The sequence below is a fragment of the Myotis nattereri genome, assembly GCF_964212035.1.
Source record: "Myotis nattereri genome assembly, chromosome: 8".
In the NCBI taxonomy this organism is placed as follows: Eukaryota; Metazoa; Chordata; class Mammalia; order Chiroptera; family Vespertilionidae; genus Myotis; species Myotis nattereri.
The window spans coordinates 16,251,331-16,271,793 of NC_138083.1; the positions used below are offsets into that span (position 1 = coordinate 16,251,331).

At 38.4% G+C, this 20,463-nt stretch overlaps 1 protein-coding gene across 3 annotated transcripts in view; it reads right to left on the bottom strand.

Moving 5' to 3' along the window:
- Window positions 1-20,463, bottom strand: part of KIZ (kizuna centrosomal protein) — a 123,522-nt gene that overhangs the window by 40,108 nt on the left and 62,951 nt on the right. For all 3 annotated transcript variants that reach the window (XM_081097207.1, XM_081097208.1, XM_081097206.1), the window contains one exon: window positions 16,181-16,328. In XM_081097207.1, the coding sequence (XP_080953333.1) occupies window positions 16,181-16,328 (148 nt within the window). The remainder of the gene's footprint in view (window positions 1-16,180; window positions 16,329-20,463) is intronic.

Below are 20,463 nucleotides of genomic sequence, written 5' to 3' on the forward strand. Positions count from 1 at the left end.
GAGAGAGAAATATCAATCGGTTGCCTCCCTTAACCATCTGACTAGGGATTAAACCTGAAAACTGGGTATGTGCCCTAACTGGGAATCAAACCTGCCACCTTCTGGAGGACAAGATGATACTTCAACCAAGCCACACTGGCCAGGGCTGCATGGGTTTTAACTTATCTATTAACTCATAAAAACTCTGTTTGATTTCATACATTTGGAAGCCAGGAGCAAAGACTGGAGACTGTCTCACTGTTCTCAGCAGTCTGAAGCCTCAGTCAATACCGATCAACTAGTTCCTCACTTTTCTGCCTTCCCAGAAGCCAGCAGAAAGGACTCAGAAATTCAATTAAAAGGCACATATTTGCAAAATGACTGATAGTGATAGCTCCATATTTCAGATCTTACAAAAGATAAAAGTGTCCTATTAATTACACTGAACAGGATACCTAGAATTATTGGCTCAATTCTACTAGAAATTTTCTCCAAGTTCAGTTTAAATATGAATACTGCTAGGTTTGGAATTCCGAGAGTCATCTAGGCTAACTCTTAATTTATATGTAGAAACTTATCAATTGTGATACTCAAATGCATAAATAGATAAATGAAGATATTAATGAAAAAGACTTTGTGTCCAAAACACCATTAAGAAAAATAAATGGTGAATATAAAACTGCTCAAATATTACAATGAATTGTACAAATGTATATAAAAAGAGTTCCTACAAGTTAATAAGAAAAGATATTACTAACCTAATAGAAAAATGAGCAAAGAACATGAACTGGCAAATTATAAAAGAAGAAATACAAATGGCTAACAAATAGGCAGGGGAAAATTTGACCTCAACTGTAATTAAAGGTCATAAGAACAACAACAAAAATTGGATGTCATTTGTACTTTTCAATTTGGTGCTAAAAAATGTTGATAGTACCCAGTTCCATAAAGAGTTCAAAGAAATGATATTTTCATCCATTCTTGGTAACTCTGATGACTCTTCCAGAGTAAGCAGTGCAGAGCAAATACCTAAGAGATTCACATAATTTTTGACCTAAAAACTTTACATATAAGAATTCATTCTAAGGAAGTGGGATGGGTATTTGTAAAAACTGAATTGTTCATGTTTTTTGAAACCTTTATCTAGAGAAAAAATTAAAAACAACTTAAATCAGCGGTTCTCAACCTGTGGGTCATGACCATCGGAAAACACATATAGCATATCAGATATTTACATTACGATTCATAACAGTAGCAAAATTATAGTTATGAAGTAGCAATGAAAATAATTTTATGGTTGGGGGTCACCACAACATGAGGAACTGTATTAAAGGGTCGCGGCATTAGGAAGGTTGAGAACCATTGAAAATGGTCAACAACAGGAGTCTAGTCAGAGAGACTGGAATATTCATAAAAGAGTGTTTGGACAGCCATGGGAAATTATGTAGAACATGTGATGATTAGAAAAGAAGTTCATTTGTGACAAGTGGGAAAAAAGAAGCTATGTACACAAACAATGTAACCCATGTCAATACATTAACTATCAAAAACCATACACCTCAACGTCAAAAGGTTAAATATGGAGAGTCAGATAACGGCAATTTTCTTCTCTTCTTTTTGGTTACCTTCACATTCCAAGTTGGTATTTTTTTTTTCCCCTGCTAGTAGTAGTTGGTATATTTTTTTCCCCTGCTAGTTTTTTTTTTTTTTTAATATATTTTATTGATTTTTTACAGAGAGGAAGGGAGAGAGATAGAGAGTTAGAAACATCGATGAGAGAGAAACATCGATCAGCTGCCTCCTGCACATCCCCCACTGGGAAAGTGCCTGCAACCCAGGTACATGCCCTTGACCGGAATCGAACCTGGGACCTTTCAGTCCGCAGGCCGATGCTCTATCCACTGAGCCAAACCGGCTTTGGCCCCCTGCTAGTTTTTTAAAGAATACATATGCTGGATAGAAAAGAATCAAATTTTTGTGATGGGAGGACTGCATGGCGGATTTACAAATACAGCAACCACAAGTAACCATATAGGATGGTCTGAAATTAAAAGTAATTCATGGTGGGTATCTTCCCTGACAAAAGTCAATCTTTACCTTAACTGAGCCTATCTGATGTCTTTAGGCATATAAAATAACATACTTTTGGGATAGCAAAGTAATTTCTGCCTTTCCTGGATGCCTCAGAATACAACCACTGGAGAAAAAAAAAAAAGTAGAGACCACAAATCCCCTTATTGTTATTGTTATCATGTTAATTGTTGACTGTTAACTATCCTATAATTACAAATGTGATTTGTTTTACTTTTTACCCAATCCCAGAGATTTTGTTTTCTCCTGCCTCCCTAATCTATAACCAATGAATTTCATGTAACACCTTTACATCTTCCTCTTTGATTCTGATGTATAAAATAAGCAGTAAAACTGCCATTTTCCAGAACATTTCCTCAATCTACTGAGATTTTGCTTCCCGGCAACTGTTATCAGTTTGGCTGAAATAAACTCATAAAAATGCAATAGATTTCAACATTTCTTACACTGACATTTACTTGCTGAAGTTGGCAGGATTCCAAAGCAGCTCATCCAGGACCACCCCGTGAACCTGGACCCAATGCTAGGTACCAGCAAGGGCCCATTGAGCCCCACTGGCTCCCAACCTCACATCAGGTAAACTTGGGTGAGTCATCTCTTTGAATTCACAACCTTCCCTTGCTTGTGGTAGAGGGCCTGACTTTATTTGAGCTGTTCTTAGAAAAATCTTTGAGGTGGCACTAAAGGATAGGAGTTGAGATGGGTGGCTGGTTTTAATTTTGTTTTTTTCAATTGGAACTACTTAACTGAAAATCTGAACAACAACACTTTTGTTGGATAAATGAAAGCCTGAACTCATTTGGCTCTGAAGATAAGGGGTACTTCCTCCCTCCAGCTCGAACTTCAGGTATTCTTAGGTGACTAAGAATCTTTGTGGAAGTGTCAGAGGGTATCCCTCACTATACGCATGAGTCTCAAAGGGAATTCCAAGCCAACTGTAATTAAATAATTGACTTGTCCTGGAGTGTGAGTTGGTTACTTAGTGCTCTGAGTCCTCACAGTGGTACCAGACAGCTGGGAGAGAAATCAAGACACATAAGATGGTTGAAAAGTGACTGGGGAGGTGACAGCTCCTTGGAGCTCAACCTATAAGCTGCACACTTCAACCCACCACACAACATCCCTAGAAATTTGTTCAGACTGTAGATATCCAAAGAAAACTAAAATTAACATGGGAAATCACGCCTGTAAGGTTGACGGACCCCAAAAACCTTAGCTTCTGTTACCCAAAAAACTTTAGCTTCTGTTAATACTCCTGCAGGTTATATGTATAATTTGTATGGAACTTCAACTTGCAAGTATCTATAGAAATGAGAAAATTTAACCAAAAATGGTATCAGCTTGAAAGTGCCAAAGTGAGGGATTTTTGACATGTCCAGATTGATTTTTCTGCATGCTCAATAAGAAAAAGCCAGCTCTAAAATTAAACTGAAAGAATGAGAAGCTTATCTTGATTGGAAATTAGAAGCTTCCAGGAGAGGCTCAGATAAATTATCTTTTCTACAGGAAGTTAATAAGAAAATTCTAGAGACTATCTCTGAACTAAAGAAGGTTTCTGAAGCTAGTAAATGCCAACACCCCTTCTACAGCTCTTCCATTACATCCTTTGCTCTCGGAGCTACCTTGTCCAGACCTGCCCTCCCCCTACCTTCTTTCTTTCATTTATATCTCCTCTACTACCACTTTCTATTGAACTAGGGGAAAATGAAAATAGAAATTCAGACAAGGATAAGCCAAGAATTCTAGCAGCTCCCTTCAGGGAAAAAAAGTCTCAGGTAGAAGGGAACCAGTGATTGTATAAGTTCCTTGGGCCATAACATAATTAAGAAGGACCTCAATGGGTACAAAGGAATTTGTTAGAACATATGATCCTGGCTATTCTGACCTGTTGCAAATAATATACCTACTGGTTTCTGAAGAAGGGCAATAGAATGGCTGAATAAGGTTAGCTGGCATATGCATGTAGAGTGTTTTTTAAAACAGAGACAGACTAGGAAAAATGCAGGGAATTAGCTCACTGGCTTTACCAAGCCATACCTAACATTTTCCCCTGGAAAATGAACGGGACCTATATCCAGCAATGTAAAAGAAAGCCTGATGAGTCAGTGCTTGATATCTTTGAACGTTTTGAAAAACTTTCCAACAATACTCAGGTCTGTCTCCAGATAGTTTTAATGATCATCAAAATGATCCCTTATTAAATTTGACATTTTTGGAAGGACTAGACGAAGAGCTTGTAACTCTGGTTAAACAATATAAACTGTCAGACCACACATAATGAAGAACTGGCTATTCTGCCTGATGAACTATGTAAAACTATTTAAAGGAGAGAAAAAGATAAATCTACCAAAATCATGAACTTACATCTCCAACAATTAAGCAATCAAGTCAGAGGTACACAAAGGTCTCTTAGAAAAGGGTAGAGACGAGTCTATTTTTATTCTAAAACGCCAGGTTGCTATAGAAGGATTGTAGAAAACTAAAATAGAATTTAGAAAAAGAAAAACAACAGAAGCAAGCATAGAGCTACTCTGAGGACTATGAGAGAGCATTTCTCCTTCTCCTTACTAATACTTTAAGATAAATTAAAATTATCATAAAGGGAAATTACTAAGGCCCTTGGAGATACTGGGGTTATTTTATCCATTCTTAGCCCTCTTCTTCAGAAGAAAGCTTCTGTACAAATGGTAGGGGTATCTAATTAACCAAGGACTGTTGTTAAATCAGGACCTATCCCCTTCCAACTAGGGAATGTTATGGGCAACATATATTTTTATAGTCAGATCAGTCTCAATTCACCTATAGGGAGAGGTTTTCTTGAAACCCATGATGCCCACAAACTAGTATCCTTTTTCCCAGAAGGGTGAAATGTATTTAGAACTAAATGAATTGGATACTGAATCAATTGGAAAAATAATGATTTTAAAGAAACTTCTACATAAGGAAAATAATCTTAAGACTGAGTGTTTGTTGCAGGACATTCCAATGCAATTTTGGGCCTTTCCAATGGCAAGATGAAGTAAGTCACTCTTATTAAAATAACTATTTTTATTTTTTTGGTTAATAGTCACCTGAGGAAATCTTTTCCATTGACTTTTAGAGAGAGTGGAAGGGAGAAGGAGACACAGAGAGAGAAACACTGATTGGTTGCCTCCAGCATGCACCCTCGCTGGGGCTGGGTTCGAGCCTGCAACTGAGATATGCGCCCCTGACTGGAATCGGACCCTTCAGTCTGTAGGCTGATACTCCAACTGCTGAGCCAAACCAGCTAGGGCTAAAATAACTATTGATAATACTTTGCCTCTACCTAATATTCACCAATATCCTTAAAGACCTGATGCACTAACTGGAATTAAGCCCATTATACAAGATTACTTAAAAGGGGAACTTAAAAATTCCATGTACAAGTCTCTGTAATTCTCCTATCCTTCCAGTAAAAAAACCAAATGGAAAAGGATGGAGATTTTTTACAGGATCTTATAGCTATAAATAAGATAGTTATTCTGAGACATACAGTGGTTCCATTTACCTTGTTATCAGCTCTTCCTGGGGACTGCCAATATTTTTCAGTAATAAATTTATGTAGTGCCTTTTTCAGCATTCCAGTAGAAAAAGACAGTCAATATCTCTTACCTTCACCTGGGAAGATTGCCAATTTACTTGGACTGTAAGGCCCCAGGAATATACAGAGTCCCACCTATTTTGCCCAGATATTAAAAATTTATTTAAATGATGTTAAATTTCCTAGAGATTCCACTTTAATCCAATATGTGGATGATTTACTTTTGTGCTCTAGGACATTACTAGACTCCCCAAAGGACACAATTTACCTATTACAACAGCTAGCTGTAAAAGGACATAAGGTCTCAAAGGATAAGCTTCAATTTTGCTTACCTCAAGTAAAACACCTTGGCCATCTCATAACTAAAGACGGGCTACTGATTAACCCTGAGAGACTCGGAGGAATCCTATTTTTTCCTCTTCCAAAAAGAAAGCAGCTTAGAGAATTCCTGGGTTTGACTGGATATTGTCGCAGCTGGTTTCCAAATTTTTCAGTAATGACCCATCCTCTACATGTCTTATTAAAGTCAGATCAACCTGATCCAATTCAATGGAACCCCAAAGGGAAACAAGCCTCTACAAGGCTCTAAAGGAAGTATAATATAAAGCTCCTCTTCTGGGACAACCTACTTACAAATTTCCTTTCTTCCTTTTCACACATAAAAATAAAGGGAATGCTTTAGGAGCTCTAACTCAGAAACATGGAGATCATCATAAACCAATAGGCTATGATAGTGAGCAATTAGACTCAGTAGCAAAAAGGGTCCCTCCCTGGATGAGGGCCATCTCTGCTATAGCCATGTTATGTACACAAACAGAAGAGATAGTTACGGACTCTCCTTTAACTATTCATGTTCCTCATTCTGTTGAATCTTTACTGAACTCTCATCACACCCAAACACTTCTCTGTCAGTCCATTGGCTTCTTATGAACTACTCCTGCTTTCTGCACCGAATATTACTTTTACTTGGTGTAATCGTCGAAACCCTGCAACTTTGTTACCTGCTTTACAGGATGAACACACCCACAATTGTGTTTTGCTTACTGACCACCTTCTTGTTCCTAGAAATGATTTACAGGAAACGGCCAGTGATAATGCTGATTTAACTTGGTTTAAAGATGGATCTTATCTGAAAGATAAACGGGACATTACCGAGCTGGATATGCAATAACTTCCATGGTGGACATAATTGAAAGTTTCTATCTACCTGAAATAAAATCTGCACAGCAAGCTGAACTAATTGCTCTAACTTGGGCTTGTCAGTTGGCCAAAGATCAAGTAGCCAATATTTACACTGATAGTCACTATGCATTTGGTGTAGCTCATGACTTTGGAATGTTATGGAAGCAGTGAGGCTTCTTAACTTTCTCTGGGCAGCTCATGTAAAATGGAAAATTGGTTGCAGAATTATTCGGTTTCATTCAGCAACCCAAACAATTAGCAATTATCAAAATCCCAGGACACTCTAAAACTACCACCATGGAAGCAAAAGGAAACCATTTAGCTTATGCTGCAGCTAGGCAGGTGGAGTTTAACAGTCAAGTTATTCATACCTGAGAATGCTCCTTGCTTTCTATTAAATCAATAACAGACTATCTTTTACAGTTCCAATAGAGCTGTGGAAGAAGAAAAAAGGATATGGCAACAAGAAGGGGGAACCTTTGACCCAGGCAAACAGAAGTGGCTTGGACCCAATCAGAAATCAATCTCACCAATAGGGGCCCAACTCCCTATACTGAGCTAACACATTGGAGACCTGAAAAGATGATTTAATGGAGTAAACAATATTACTGGAAACTTTCTCCTACTGTAGCTCATAAAGAGTACAGCGGATGTTCCATTTATTCAAAATATAACCCAGGAAAACCAATTCATAGATCCCAATGACATTTTCCACTTCCTTTAGGTCAATTTGAGGTATGGCAATTATATTTTATCCAAATACCACCATTTCAGGGATACAAATATATATTAGTTATGATTTGTATGTTTTCTTACTAGTTCGAGGCATTCCCTTACAGGGGAACAACAGCCTTAATGGTTGGTAAATTGTTATAGAAAAAATAATTCCTAATTGGGGAATTTCCTCTGAGTGAATCACAGTGACCATGGTCTCATTTCACTGGGAAAATAATAAAATCCACAACTGTTATTGTGCTTATCAACCTCAGTCCTCTGGTTTGGTGGAAGGTAGCATGGTACAATGAAAGTTCAACTAGCCAAAATTTCAGAAGCCTTTAATCTCCCCTGGACAAAAGCTCTCCCTATAGTGCTCCTCAACCTAATATACACTCCTTTTGGTAAACATAGACTTTCTCTTTATGAAATAGTCACTGGATACCCTATGCATCTGCATGAAAGGGCATATGAACCAACTTTACTAAAAAGAGACATTCTACATTATTGGTGAGGAATAATTAATCAGTTTAAAGAGATCAATAAATTAGTAACCAATTTATTTCACAGTATATTCCCTGAGAAGAAGATTTCAAAGACCATGGCTTATAAGCAGGAGATTTGGTCGATTGGAAAAGACATCAAGAAAAAAAAGACTCTCTCCAACCTCACTGGAAGGGACCTTACTAGGTATCACTAACCAACCCATGCACAGCCAAACTCAAACGAGTTTACTCATGGATACACATTTCTCATTTAAAAAAGGCACCGAACTGCACGAAAGGATCTCTACTCCTGTCTCTGACACTTATCTCCATCTACAGCGAAGATCAAATATTTTTTGAGAAGTTGCTCCAAGATATCAACAAGGCCTGTATGCTCACAAATTGATGTTGAAAATTGTTAAATTTGTTCTGTGAACTTCTCTCAAACCTTGCTCTTATATCACCTAATTGTTATTAATGGAATATACATAAAAGGATTCTTCTATTGTTACTATCCTCCTTATGGTTTCCTAATGGAAACAATATCTGTCTCCTCAGGCCCCCTTTCTTATTAGATATAAAAAATTTAACTTGGATACCTGCTAACCTTTCTCACCTACCAGACAACAATATTCAGATTTTCAGTTATGATAATAAAGTTAACGCTTTGTTGAACCATGACCTCCTGGTTCATAGGTTGATGCTCAACCACCGAGCCATGTTAGTGGGCTGATGTATCTTAAAAGCCCAGGCACCTCAGTTAGATCTTAAGCTTAGATTCTCAGTAGTTCAACTGGATGGCATAGGACCATCCTCAGTAACACTAGAATACTTCCAATGGGAATTAGATGGGCAATACTTAAAAATAGCAAACAATGGGAACCCAGCTCACTATTTAATTATAAAAATCAAAGAGGTGAAGGTTATGCCCCTAATCTATATGGAATACTGAATTCACCCAATTCTGGCCTATTGTATTTACCCTAATAAATAACAATATGTGGTATATAGAAAAAGCACATTTTTAGGGAAGGGTTAGGAAATTCTTCTGTTATACTAAGTAATTTTTATTGTAACAATCTCAAATATACATGGACAACATAAGAAACATTCAAGCCTATGAAGAATTTTGTGAGTTTATTTGAACCAAACCTTGTCCACAATTGTCGGGAAGCAAAATCTCAATAGATTGAGATAATGCTCCAGAGAATGGCAGTTTCACACCTTATTTTATACATTACAATCAAAAGAGGAGACATAAGTGGACAGATGGGAGGCGGGAGAAAGCAAAGCGGGATGGGGGAACCCCTGGGATTGGATAAAAAGTAAAATGACAGACACACACTTCTTTCACTGAGGTGGGTGCAGGATAGTTAATAGTCAACAATTAACTCAATGACAATGAGGGGATTTGTGGTCTCTGCTGAGTGGTGCCTGTGCTTTGAGGGTTCTGGAAAAAGGAAAATTCCTTTGACATTCCAATGATATGTTATCATAGATGCCAAAGATAAGAGACAGGCTCACTTAAGATAAAGACTGACCTTTTTCAAGGAAGATACTGGCCTAGGGCATGACTACCCACCATAAACTGCTTTTAGTTTAAAAAGTTTCAATTTCAGACCATCCTTGTGGTTATTTTAGGTCTGTGAGTTTGCAAGGTCACCATGCAGGCATTTCCTTAGCTAGTCAGGTAGCATGTGGCCCCTTTTTGTCCACAACATTAAATACTATGGTAATATGACATAATACTGAAATTATAGGCAAATAACTTTGCCTGAGGTTAATAAAACCTATGATAATATTGATACTAAAAACCCAATGTATTGAGAAATTAAACTTAATCCTCCCCATGAAGTCATTTCTATGGAAACTAACTGGCCAGAAGAAAAATTAGAGTTTCTGGATAATAAAATGGTATTAAGTATTAATTTGTATGGCCAAATATATCATAAAGTACAATGACAGTGAACAAAGGAGAAAAACATAGTACCAGTTTAATAAAAAATTATGATAATACATGAAATGGGTTCTTTGGTTACTGGTTTAATACTGTTGTTCTTGTTCCCAGTATGCAAATATTATACTAGGTGCAGAAAAAGAAACCTAAGAGAAGCAGCAAAAACACTTGAATCATAGTAGCTCAAACATGAAAAATGATCTAGAATATTTTTAAAAAAGACATACAGGATCTGAGTGACTCCCATTCACCTGCCTTTTTTTTTTTTCTTTAAAAAAGAAATTAGCCCTGACCGGTTTGGCTCAGTGGATAGAGCGTCGGCCTGGGGACTAAAAGGTCCCAGGTTCGATTCTGGTCAAGGGCATGTACCTTGGTTGCAGGCACATCTCCAGTAGGGGGTGTGCAAGAGGCAGCTGGTCGATGTTTCTCTCTCATCGATGTTTCTAACTCTCTATCCCTCTCCCTTCCTCTCTGTAAAAATCAATAAAATATATTTTAAAAAATAATAATAAAAAAAATAAAATAAAAAAGAAATTAAATACATGAAATAATAATTCGGCCTTGAATGCCATCTAAGGCTATGGTCTTGACATTCCCAGTGATCCACTCTGTTCATTCAGCAAGACAAAGGCTGACTCTGAAACTTCCTAGGAATAAGTCTTCCTAGTACCCTGGGGCCATGTTATCCAACCAAAAGGATGGTCCTCCATGCATCCTTCAGATTGATTAATGATTGAAAGGGAAACTGTGGATGAAAAAGGGGAAGGGACACACATACTAAACCTGATGAGCTCGGGGGAAGCCTGCCTGGTGGCCTTACAAACTCAGCGATGAAAGTAACCACACAGAAGAGTCTGAAATTAAAACTTTCTAACTAAAAGCAATTCATGGAAGGTAGTCACATCCTAGCCAGTACCTCCGCTGACAAAGGTCAATCTTTACCTTAACTAAGTCTGTTTATTGTCTTTTTGCATCTGGGATAACACACTTTTAAAGTAATTCCACCCTCTTAGGCAACAACCACCAGAGCAGAGACCACAAACCCCCTTATTGTTATTGTTATCATGTTAATTGTTAATGGTTAACTATCCTATACCCAAAAATGTAAAAGAAGTATGTCTATTCATTTTACTTTTTATCCAATCACAGAGATTTCCCTGCTTTGCTTTCTACTGCCTCCTAATCTATCACCAATGGATTTCATGTAGACCCTTAATTCTTCCCCTTTAATTCTGATGTATAAAATAAGTGCTTAAAGTGATGTATAAAATAAGTGGTGTCTGGAACATTTTCTCAATCCATTGAGGTTTTGCTTCCAGGCAATTGTGGTCAGTGTGGCTCAAATAAACTCATAAAAATTCTCTATAGGTTTGAATGCTTCTAATGTTGACAACACAAAGAGAAAGTGAATGTGAAAGCATTTAATAAAACTGAATTCCCTTCTGTATGTAAATCAGTGCTATTAATGCAGATACAGAAAGGCAAGAGAATGAAAAGCCACAGATGTGGACAGCTGATGACATTTCCCCACATTACACAGATTTAACTGGCCCTTCCTCAAGAGCCTTCCTCTTGCACACCGGAAGCTAAACTTTCAGTGTTTATAGAGAAAGGCAAGCATCATCGCTTAAGTTGTATCTAAGTTATAGGAAAGGGATTTTATCTATGTAGCAATTAAAAGCAAGGGAAAGTATTCAGATGAATATTCAAGAGAGAACAAGAAACCAGCCCATCATTTAGGGAGAGGTGAGGGGATTCCTGTGACCAGTCACATGTCTGATTGATGTGTGTGTGTGGGCAAAAGGACCAACCTATTCTACCAGTGACACCAGCAGATCACTCTGCTTTGTTTGGAGTTTTCCCAGGTGGAAACAAACATCATTTAAAGTAAAAGGAGTATTAAGGCTCTTTGTATTTTAATGAAGCACCCAACTCATTTTTTTTTCATATAAAGTAATTACAAATTTTTCTGATTTAAAGTATGCAGCTCAATAATGTAATTGCCTAATAGATTATGCGGGTGCTGTGGACCTTATCAAGTCTTGAGCGGACATAATCCCAGTTTCAGAGCTTAATGATGTATTTACTCAAGAGATGGATTGACTCCCGCTGACAGCAAGGGGACCCACAGGTAAACATCATTTACTTGTGCTGTTTAATTAGCCATTTACCCAAGAGATCAAAGTAAATATTTCTGAGCTTCATTAGACTCTTACTTAACCAAGTAATTGCTAGGAAAGCTTTCTTAAATTTTGAAAATGTTTAAGAATTTTATCTATAGAGAAGTATTTAACCCATATTATTTACTAAATGTATATATTGTTTCAACGCAGGATAACAACTCTGAGATACTTGATTTTGCTAATTGTAAACGGATGTTGCATAAACTAAAACAATCCTAGAACCCACAAAAGCATTTTAGTCCTAAAGCTCCCAACGCTTGCCCTGCCCATATAATTTTGGTAACAATGTTCATTGCTGCTGTGCATTTCTTCATTCAGAACCTAACCATTTGTGAAACTGCTGCTTTACAGTTCCATCTTTAAGCACAGATGTTGTCATTAATTTATTGATGATTGTTATGATTGCCACTAAGATGAGATCATGATGATTTAAAGGAACAAAGCAGAATATCATTTGATTCCCGAATTTTTAACTGGGCAGCCTCCTCTCATTAATAATGGAGTTATTATTTAAAAATTGTAAGTGGATTGGTTATCTAGAACTTGGAATATGTTTTCTAATATAAACAACACCCTTTAAAAAAAAGTTTAGATAACAAAGAGCATTCAACCAATACTTATTTCACCCTTGACACAGCTGATGTGATGTATGAGACAGGCTAGTAAGCCAGGACAGGTGGAATAGGGAAACTGGGACAGATAGCTGAAAAAATGGACAAACCAATTTACAGCAGACATAGAAGGTCACCTCCTTAGAAATAACATCTAGGCCTCAGTTGTATTTCAGCTCCAGACCCAGAAAATCAGCAAAACCAGGTGGGCAGCACCAGGACTAGATGCAATGACTGACAACCCCCTGCCCTGATACTGACCAATCAGTAGAGATCAAGGCCTGGAGAAGCACAGCTAGAAAACTGACGAATATTCTACTGAAACCCTCCTGAAACCTCCCCTAAGATTCCCACCTTCAAGAAAGAGATAAAGCCTCAAGACAGACCTAACCGGTCCTGCAGACTGAAAGGTCCCAGGTTCGATTCCGGTCAACGGCATGCACCTTGGTTGCGGGCACATCCCCAGTAAGAGGTGTGCAGGAGGCAGCTGATCGATGTTTATCTCTCATCGATGTCTCTAACTCTCTATCCCCCTCCCTTCCTCTCTGTAAAAAATCAATAAAATATATTTTTTAAAAAAGCCTCAAGACAAAGGACCCAGCACTTGCTCTCCTTCTAGGGAGCAGCCCCTGCCATTCCCTTTCCTCTCTTCTTCCCCTGCTTCTCCCCTAACCAGCATGCATCTCCTAAACTCCAAAGGACCCCATGAGGCTTGCAACCAGGGGCGCAATGAGCAGCTCATCCCGGGCTAATCCCCTAAACTTGTACCCAAGGCCTCCTTCTCTCTGACTTCCCAGAGAGCTAAGGCAGCCCAGCCTAGGCTCTCCTGCTGCTTCTATGCTAAGTCCTTTCTTGTTTTATGTCCCCAGCTTCAATAAACGTTCCCTCATAGTCATCAGGATTTGTGTTGCAAAATTTTTCCTGCACAAAGTCAAGAACCCACATACTACAAGTGAGCCCTAGGTAGACCCCCAAGGGCCAGGTCTACTTTCCAGTAGCAGTACTTGTTATAAACTATTTTATTACAGAACTAGAGGTCCAGTGTATAAATTCATGCATGGGTGGGGTATGGCTGGCCCAGTGGTTGAACTCCCGCTGAGGGGACAATTTGCATATTAGCCTTTTATTATATAGGATAGTACTAAATAAAATGGGCAATGAAATTTGAAAAAAAAATCCTTCTTAAGATCTACATTTATCAACAGTTATGGAATGGATTTAGGAAACACAGGTTCTGTTATTCCTAAAAAACATTATTCTTTCTGAAAGAACATTCACACAAATGGTATCATACCTCAGCCAAAACAAAACTGTTATTTACTGATTCACACATCATGCAGAAAATGAAAATGTTTTCAAAAAGGATATACACAAGGTTATTTTTTAAAAGGAGCATGAGATCCTTGAGATGCATATGGGGGCTCCATCTGTAGCTGTAATAATTTATTACAGAAGAAAGAAAGATGAGAGGAAGGTGGCTCAAGAAGGGAGAGGAGGAGAAAGGAGAGGAGAGATGAAAGAAAGAGCTGTAGAAGAAAGGGAAGGGAGGTGAAAAAGGGAGAGAGGGAGAGAGGGAGAGAGGGAGAGAGGGAGAGAGGGAGAGAGGGAGAGAGAGAGAGAGAGAGAGAGAGAGAGAGAGAGAGAGAAAGAATGAGAGGAGAGAGAAAAGAAGAAGATGGGGAGAGAAGGATGAGGATGAGGTCTGAAACAATATAGTATGATGGTAATAACACATGTGACTTTGGGTTGGTAGGTACATTGTATCATCCTATGTATATATGTTTGATATACTTTTAAAAAGTCCTTTTACTCTCTCTCCTACTCTGTGTCTCTTTTTTAAATCCTCATCCGAGGACATGCTTTCTATTGATTTTTAGAAAGAGAGGATGGGAGAGGAGGGAGGGAAAGAAGGGAAGAGAAACATCAGTGTGAGAAAGAAACATCAATAGACTGCTTCCTGTATGTGCCCCCACCGGATATTGAATCTGCAACCTATATATGCGTTTGACTGGGAATCGAACCTGCAACCATCTGGTGCATGGGATGATGCTCCAACCAACAGAGTCACCTGGCCAGGGCCCTTCTACTCTCTTTTAATTTAAGAGGCAAGGAAAGGGCAGGGACTTGAGATCTGAAAGTTCCCTGAAAGACTTCAGGGAAGATGGCAGAGGCTCTGGACATACAGCAACACAAGTGCACAACTCTGAGACAGAGGTGGCAAGGCTCCAGGAGGGGCACATGTAGAATCCCTGAACTATGTGCGTGATAAAAATAACAACTTAAAAAGGATCAAAGACAGAAAACCCTATATTATGCATATGGAGGAGAAACAATGATTTGCAATAAGACAAATTCATATTAAACTTAGGAGAAAAAAGACCATCTCTTTGACTATGGCTTTTCTAGGAAATGACAAAGACTACAATGGGAATGCTCTAAATCTCTCTCCCCCCTCCCCCACCCCTCCCTCATTACCAACTCCTAAGTCTGGCCCCTCCTTGTCTTGTCTGAACTCCTACAGGGTTCCCTCCTCCTGGTCTCAGTCCTAATCCAAGCAGGTGACATTCCCCAAAGCACTGCAGAATCTTAGTATAGCCCTGCTCAGAAAGCTCCCATGGCTTTCCAACATCTATTCAACTAAACATAAGCTCCCTAGCCTGGCCTGGACCCTGCACAACTGGGCCAGGGAACACCTTGGACTTTCTCGCCCACTATCCCCAGCCTGGTGCCCACACTTCGGCCACAGAGGATGACCCTGCTCCATTTCCTGAATATATGTTGGCTTTTCTGGTCTGTTCTCTGGCTCATAACAGTCCTTCCCTCTCATCCCACCCTGTACTCATAGCCTGTCAAAATCTTGTCAGTCTTTTAAGGGTCGCCTCCTCCTTGCCCCGTTTCTTCCATTGTAAAGTCTGCCCTCATTGCTGCTCCAGATAGGTTGGCTCCGTTTTCTGAAGGCCCACATTTTTTGCCATTTTCTTATTACATGCATCCCACTATGCCATTCCCCAGAATGGGGCCACGTTTTATTGATGTCTTTCCCTCCAATGGATCTGGGATGGTGCCTGTGTACAGAAATGGATTGATACATAATTGCTGAATTGACATGAATGCCCAATGTGTTTTGAAAGTACAGAGTGAAGAAAGAAAACCAGAATGCTGTAAGATGCTTCTAAGCTCCTTGGAAAATGTTGTGGTAGATGTGTTTAATTAGATCTTATATCTAGGACCCGAATTAACTTTATGTAAGGAGGTGAGATCCTACACAAACAATATGCAAAAGGCCTGAGATCAGAAAATTAAAACCAACCACAAAACCTCATTTATTAGTTATTTTCTCAAATATGTTAAGAATGTAACTATTTCCTCAAATCATTACCTTGTACATCTTGAAACTTAAAAAAAAAATGACTAACCTTTGTCCTCTGGTCCACATGGTTGACTGGGAAAACTTCAGACAGTTTAGCTATCTCTTCTTCGACAGAATTATAATGTTCTTTCAAGGTGGCAACACCCTGACTCAATGGTGCCCCTAATAAGCCTGAGGCCGGTGCTTGGTCAGATCTATAAAACAGAAACAGGAGAAACATTAGAAATTTGTAAGTTTGGGTTCTTATGAGATTCCCACATTTTAAAAGGCCCCATAATCAAGTTAGTAGAAGGTAATCCAGAAAAGCCTGGAACCTAATTTATTCTGGACTAAGGACATTTTTAGAGTCCAGGTACATTTAAATTTTTTATTACTTTATTCTGGTTATCATTTGATTGTTAGACAAGCAATCTCAACTTCGGCTGTGCAGTGGAACCATCTGGGAAAATCTGAGAAATGTAACTACTGGTGCCACCCGCTACAGAGTCTAGGAAAATAGGTCTGGGGTGTGACCCGGCCATAACAATTTTTTTAAGGCATATAGAGTGCTCTAACGTGCAGTCATGGCTTCAAATCACTGCATAGATGGCCATGCTCCTCTTAAATGTCGTTAAAAGAAATAGGTCACATTTTCATCTCAGCAATGGTTTATCTTGGTCATACTCTTACTATGGTCTACTTATAATTAAAAATATTAAGGTAGCATTAGGAAAGAGTTAAAAAGTAAGCCAACCTTGCATGTATGCTATGGTATTTGGATGCTGAAAGGAACCAGGGCCCCTTAGAAAAATTCCCTATTCCAGTTCTGGGGCAGGAAATGTACACGAGAGCCTGGAACACCTTATCATACCAGAAAGGAAGGAAGCTATCAAAGGCTACTGAGTCATGTCAAAAGCCTCAGGAGCTATCTTAAAGAGGGGATCCCACTGGCCAAAGATGGCACAATTTGAGCACCAAAAAGAGTAATGGTGACAATGGACTGACATAACTAGTATATAGAAAGCCGTGACTTCTTTTAAACAATAAAAAATAATGAAATTAAAATGATTTAGCCTTAAAAAGGAAAGAAATCTTGCCACATGCTACAATAGGGATAAATCTTGAGGACATTGTGCTAAGTGAAATGAGCTGGCCATAAAAAGACAAATACTGTATGATTCCACTCACACAGGCTAGTCAAATTCATAGAAAGAGAAAGGAGGATGGAAATTGGAGGAGGGAGAAATGGAGAGTTGTTTAATGGTATAGATAGAGTTTCAGTTTTGTAAAATTAAAAAGTTCCTGCCCTGGCTGGTTTTGCTCAGTGGATGGAGCATTGGCCTGGGGACTGAGGGATCCTGGGTTCGATTCCGGAGAGGGGCATGTGCCTGAGTTTCGGGCTTGATCCCCAGTGGGGTGTGTGTGGGAGGCAGCCAATCAATGATTCCCTCCCATCATTGATGTTTCTAACTCTCTCTCCCTCTCTCTCTGAAATCAATAAAGATATTTTTTAAAAAAGTTCCAGAGATTGGTTGCACAACAATATGAATGTACTTAATTAACACTACTGAATTGTACACTTAAAAATGGTTAAGCTGCTAAATTTTATGTGTGTTTTACCACAATAAAAAATATAAACAAAATAACCTTTGGATGCTGCTAGGACAACAATTTGTTATTCTGAAAATTGTAAGTAAAGGGATAGAATCACACATTTATCCTGTTTTTGTGGTAAAAAAGTACATTTCAGAGTTACCAAGTAGTTGATGGGAAAAGTTCTTCCAACTAATAAATGCAGAAGAATGAATGAATAAGAAAAACCACCATTTTGAAAGTCCAAATTAATTAATGCATGTAGGAAATCATCATAATTTTGTGATTGCATAATAGGAAACTTTATATCAGAGCATCGTCTGCCAATGCTCGAATCCATGGATTAGTCTTAGCAACACTAGCAATGGGATGACCAGACATGTGATGCCTGAGGAAGTGTAATAAAAAGTACAAAAAATCAATGAAACCAAGGGCTGGTACTTTGAAAGGATAAAGAAAATTAATGAACCATTAGCCAGACTCATCAAGAAACAGATAGGACCCAAATAAATAAAATCAGAAATTAAAGTGGAGGAGTAACCATTGACAACACAGAAATACAAAGGATTGTAGGAAAATACTATGAACAGCTACATGCCAACAAGCTGGACAATGTGGATGAAATGGACAAATTCCTAGAAAAATATAATCTCCAAAAACTGAATCAGGAAGAATCAGAAAACCTGAATAGGCCAATAACAACTGATGAAATGGAAGCAATAATAAAAAAAAAAATTCCCAGCAAACAAAAGCCCAGGTCCAGATGGCTTCATAGGGGAGTTTTTCCAAACATTCAAAGAACTAACACCTATATTCTTCAAACCATTCAAAAAAATCCAAGAGGAAGGAACACTTCCAAGCTCTTTTTATGAGGCCAGCATTACCCTAATTCCAAAACCAGATAAAGACACTACAAAGAAAGAGAATTACAGGCCAATATCCCTGATGAACATAGATGCTAAAATCCCCAACAAAATATTAGCAAGTATATTAAAAATATCATACACCATGACCAAGTGGGATTTATTCCAGGGATGCAAAGCTAGTACAGTATTTGCAAATCAATAAATGTGATATATGACATAAAAAGACTGAAAGACAAAAATCACACGATCATATCAACAGACGCAGAAAAAGCATTTGACAAAATCCAACACCCATTTTTGATAAAAACTCTCAGCAAAGTGGGAATAGAGGGAGTATATCTCAACATGTAAAGGCCATATACGGCAAACCTACAGCCAACATCATACCTAATGGGCAAACAACTTATTAAAGAAGGTTCTTAATTGTGACAACCTTTGCCTGACCTACTAACCCTTCGTTTTTCCCAAGACTTGAATGAAGTGTCATGTATCATTGGAATCCATGAACTTATTTAAAACTTCCCAGAATGATTCTAAGGCAGGGGTGGGCAAACTTTTTGACTCGAGGGCCACAATGGGTTCTTAAACTGGACTGCAGGGCTGGAACAAAAGCATGGATGGAGCGTTTGTGTGAACTAATATATATTCAAAGTAAACATCATTACATAAAAGGGTACGATCTTTTTTTTTTTTTAGTTTTATTCATTTCAAACGGGCCGGATCCGGCCAGCGGGCCGTAGTTTGCCCATGGCTGTTCTAAGGTTTCTGGCTGGTTTAGTAGCAGCCCCTTCAGCAACTTGCCTCTCTTGGTTCTGACCAGACGTCACCGATGTCATAATGCTACCCAATTCCTTTGTTCTGATTCCATGTAAATAAATTTATATTTGCATCTTTATTTTGTTTCACAAGAGATTTTCCTACTAGAAAAATGCACTCACAGGCCACCAGCAAATTTTAGCCCATTCAGCTGGTATATTTCTCATAATGAATAGATCAACTGTGTTTCTGTCCAGAAAGCATGTTTAGGTAGGTTGAATTAAACTTGAAAACAAGTTGAATTAAAATGAATTAAATCAGTTAAATAAGTAGGGATGGATTACTTATCAGATACCAGCCTGTCTGGTGACTGTGCACATGGTTTTTGCAGAGGCAAAGCCAAGGCAAGGCTCTGGTTACTAATAACCCTGCCAACTGAAACCATTATTTGGGTCCTGGCATGAAAAAAACATAAGGTTTCCTATGATTATTACCCAGATTTCACAAAAAGATAAAACCCATTAATGACTTGCAGGGAGGCAAATAGCAAATAAGCTACTGAAGGAGGTAGAGCATCTAGAATTTGTGACTTCTGAACAGTGACACCAACACTTAAAGCACAAAACCAGGCGTTCTTGCAGATTTATTTCAGGACAGACTGGGCAAGGAGTGTAAGAGCCACGGCTGTCCTTGCATGCAGTCTTGCCCATGGTTCTACATAAACACACCAAACCAGAAAATCTACAAAGTGACTTAAAGGAATTTTTTCGCTTTTGTGTACTTTACACTGGAAAGTTTATAAACACCAAGGCCTCACAGAAAAACAAAGTTTGATGTCACCTAAGTTATATACTCCTCTAAATAAAAGACTAGCCTTTAAATAATCTACAATTAACTTCATATGCTTGGAATGGGTTCTGATCAGAAAATTGCAATTTAAACAAAGTGTACCAGAATTTCCAACTGGTTTACAAAAGATTGGTAATTTGACGGAAGTTTTAAATGCACACAAAGTAATAAATACCCCCGATTTTTTTTTCTGAACATAAGCCGTATATGCTATACTCCAAAAAATATAAAGATGACTCAATTTTTCATCATGAGTTTGGGAGCACAACTGGGCAATTGTATCTGA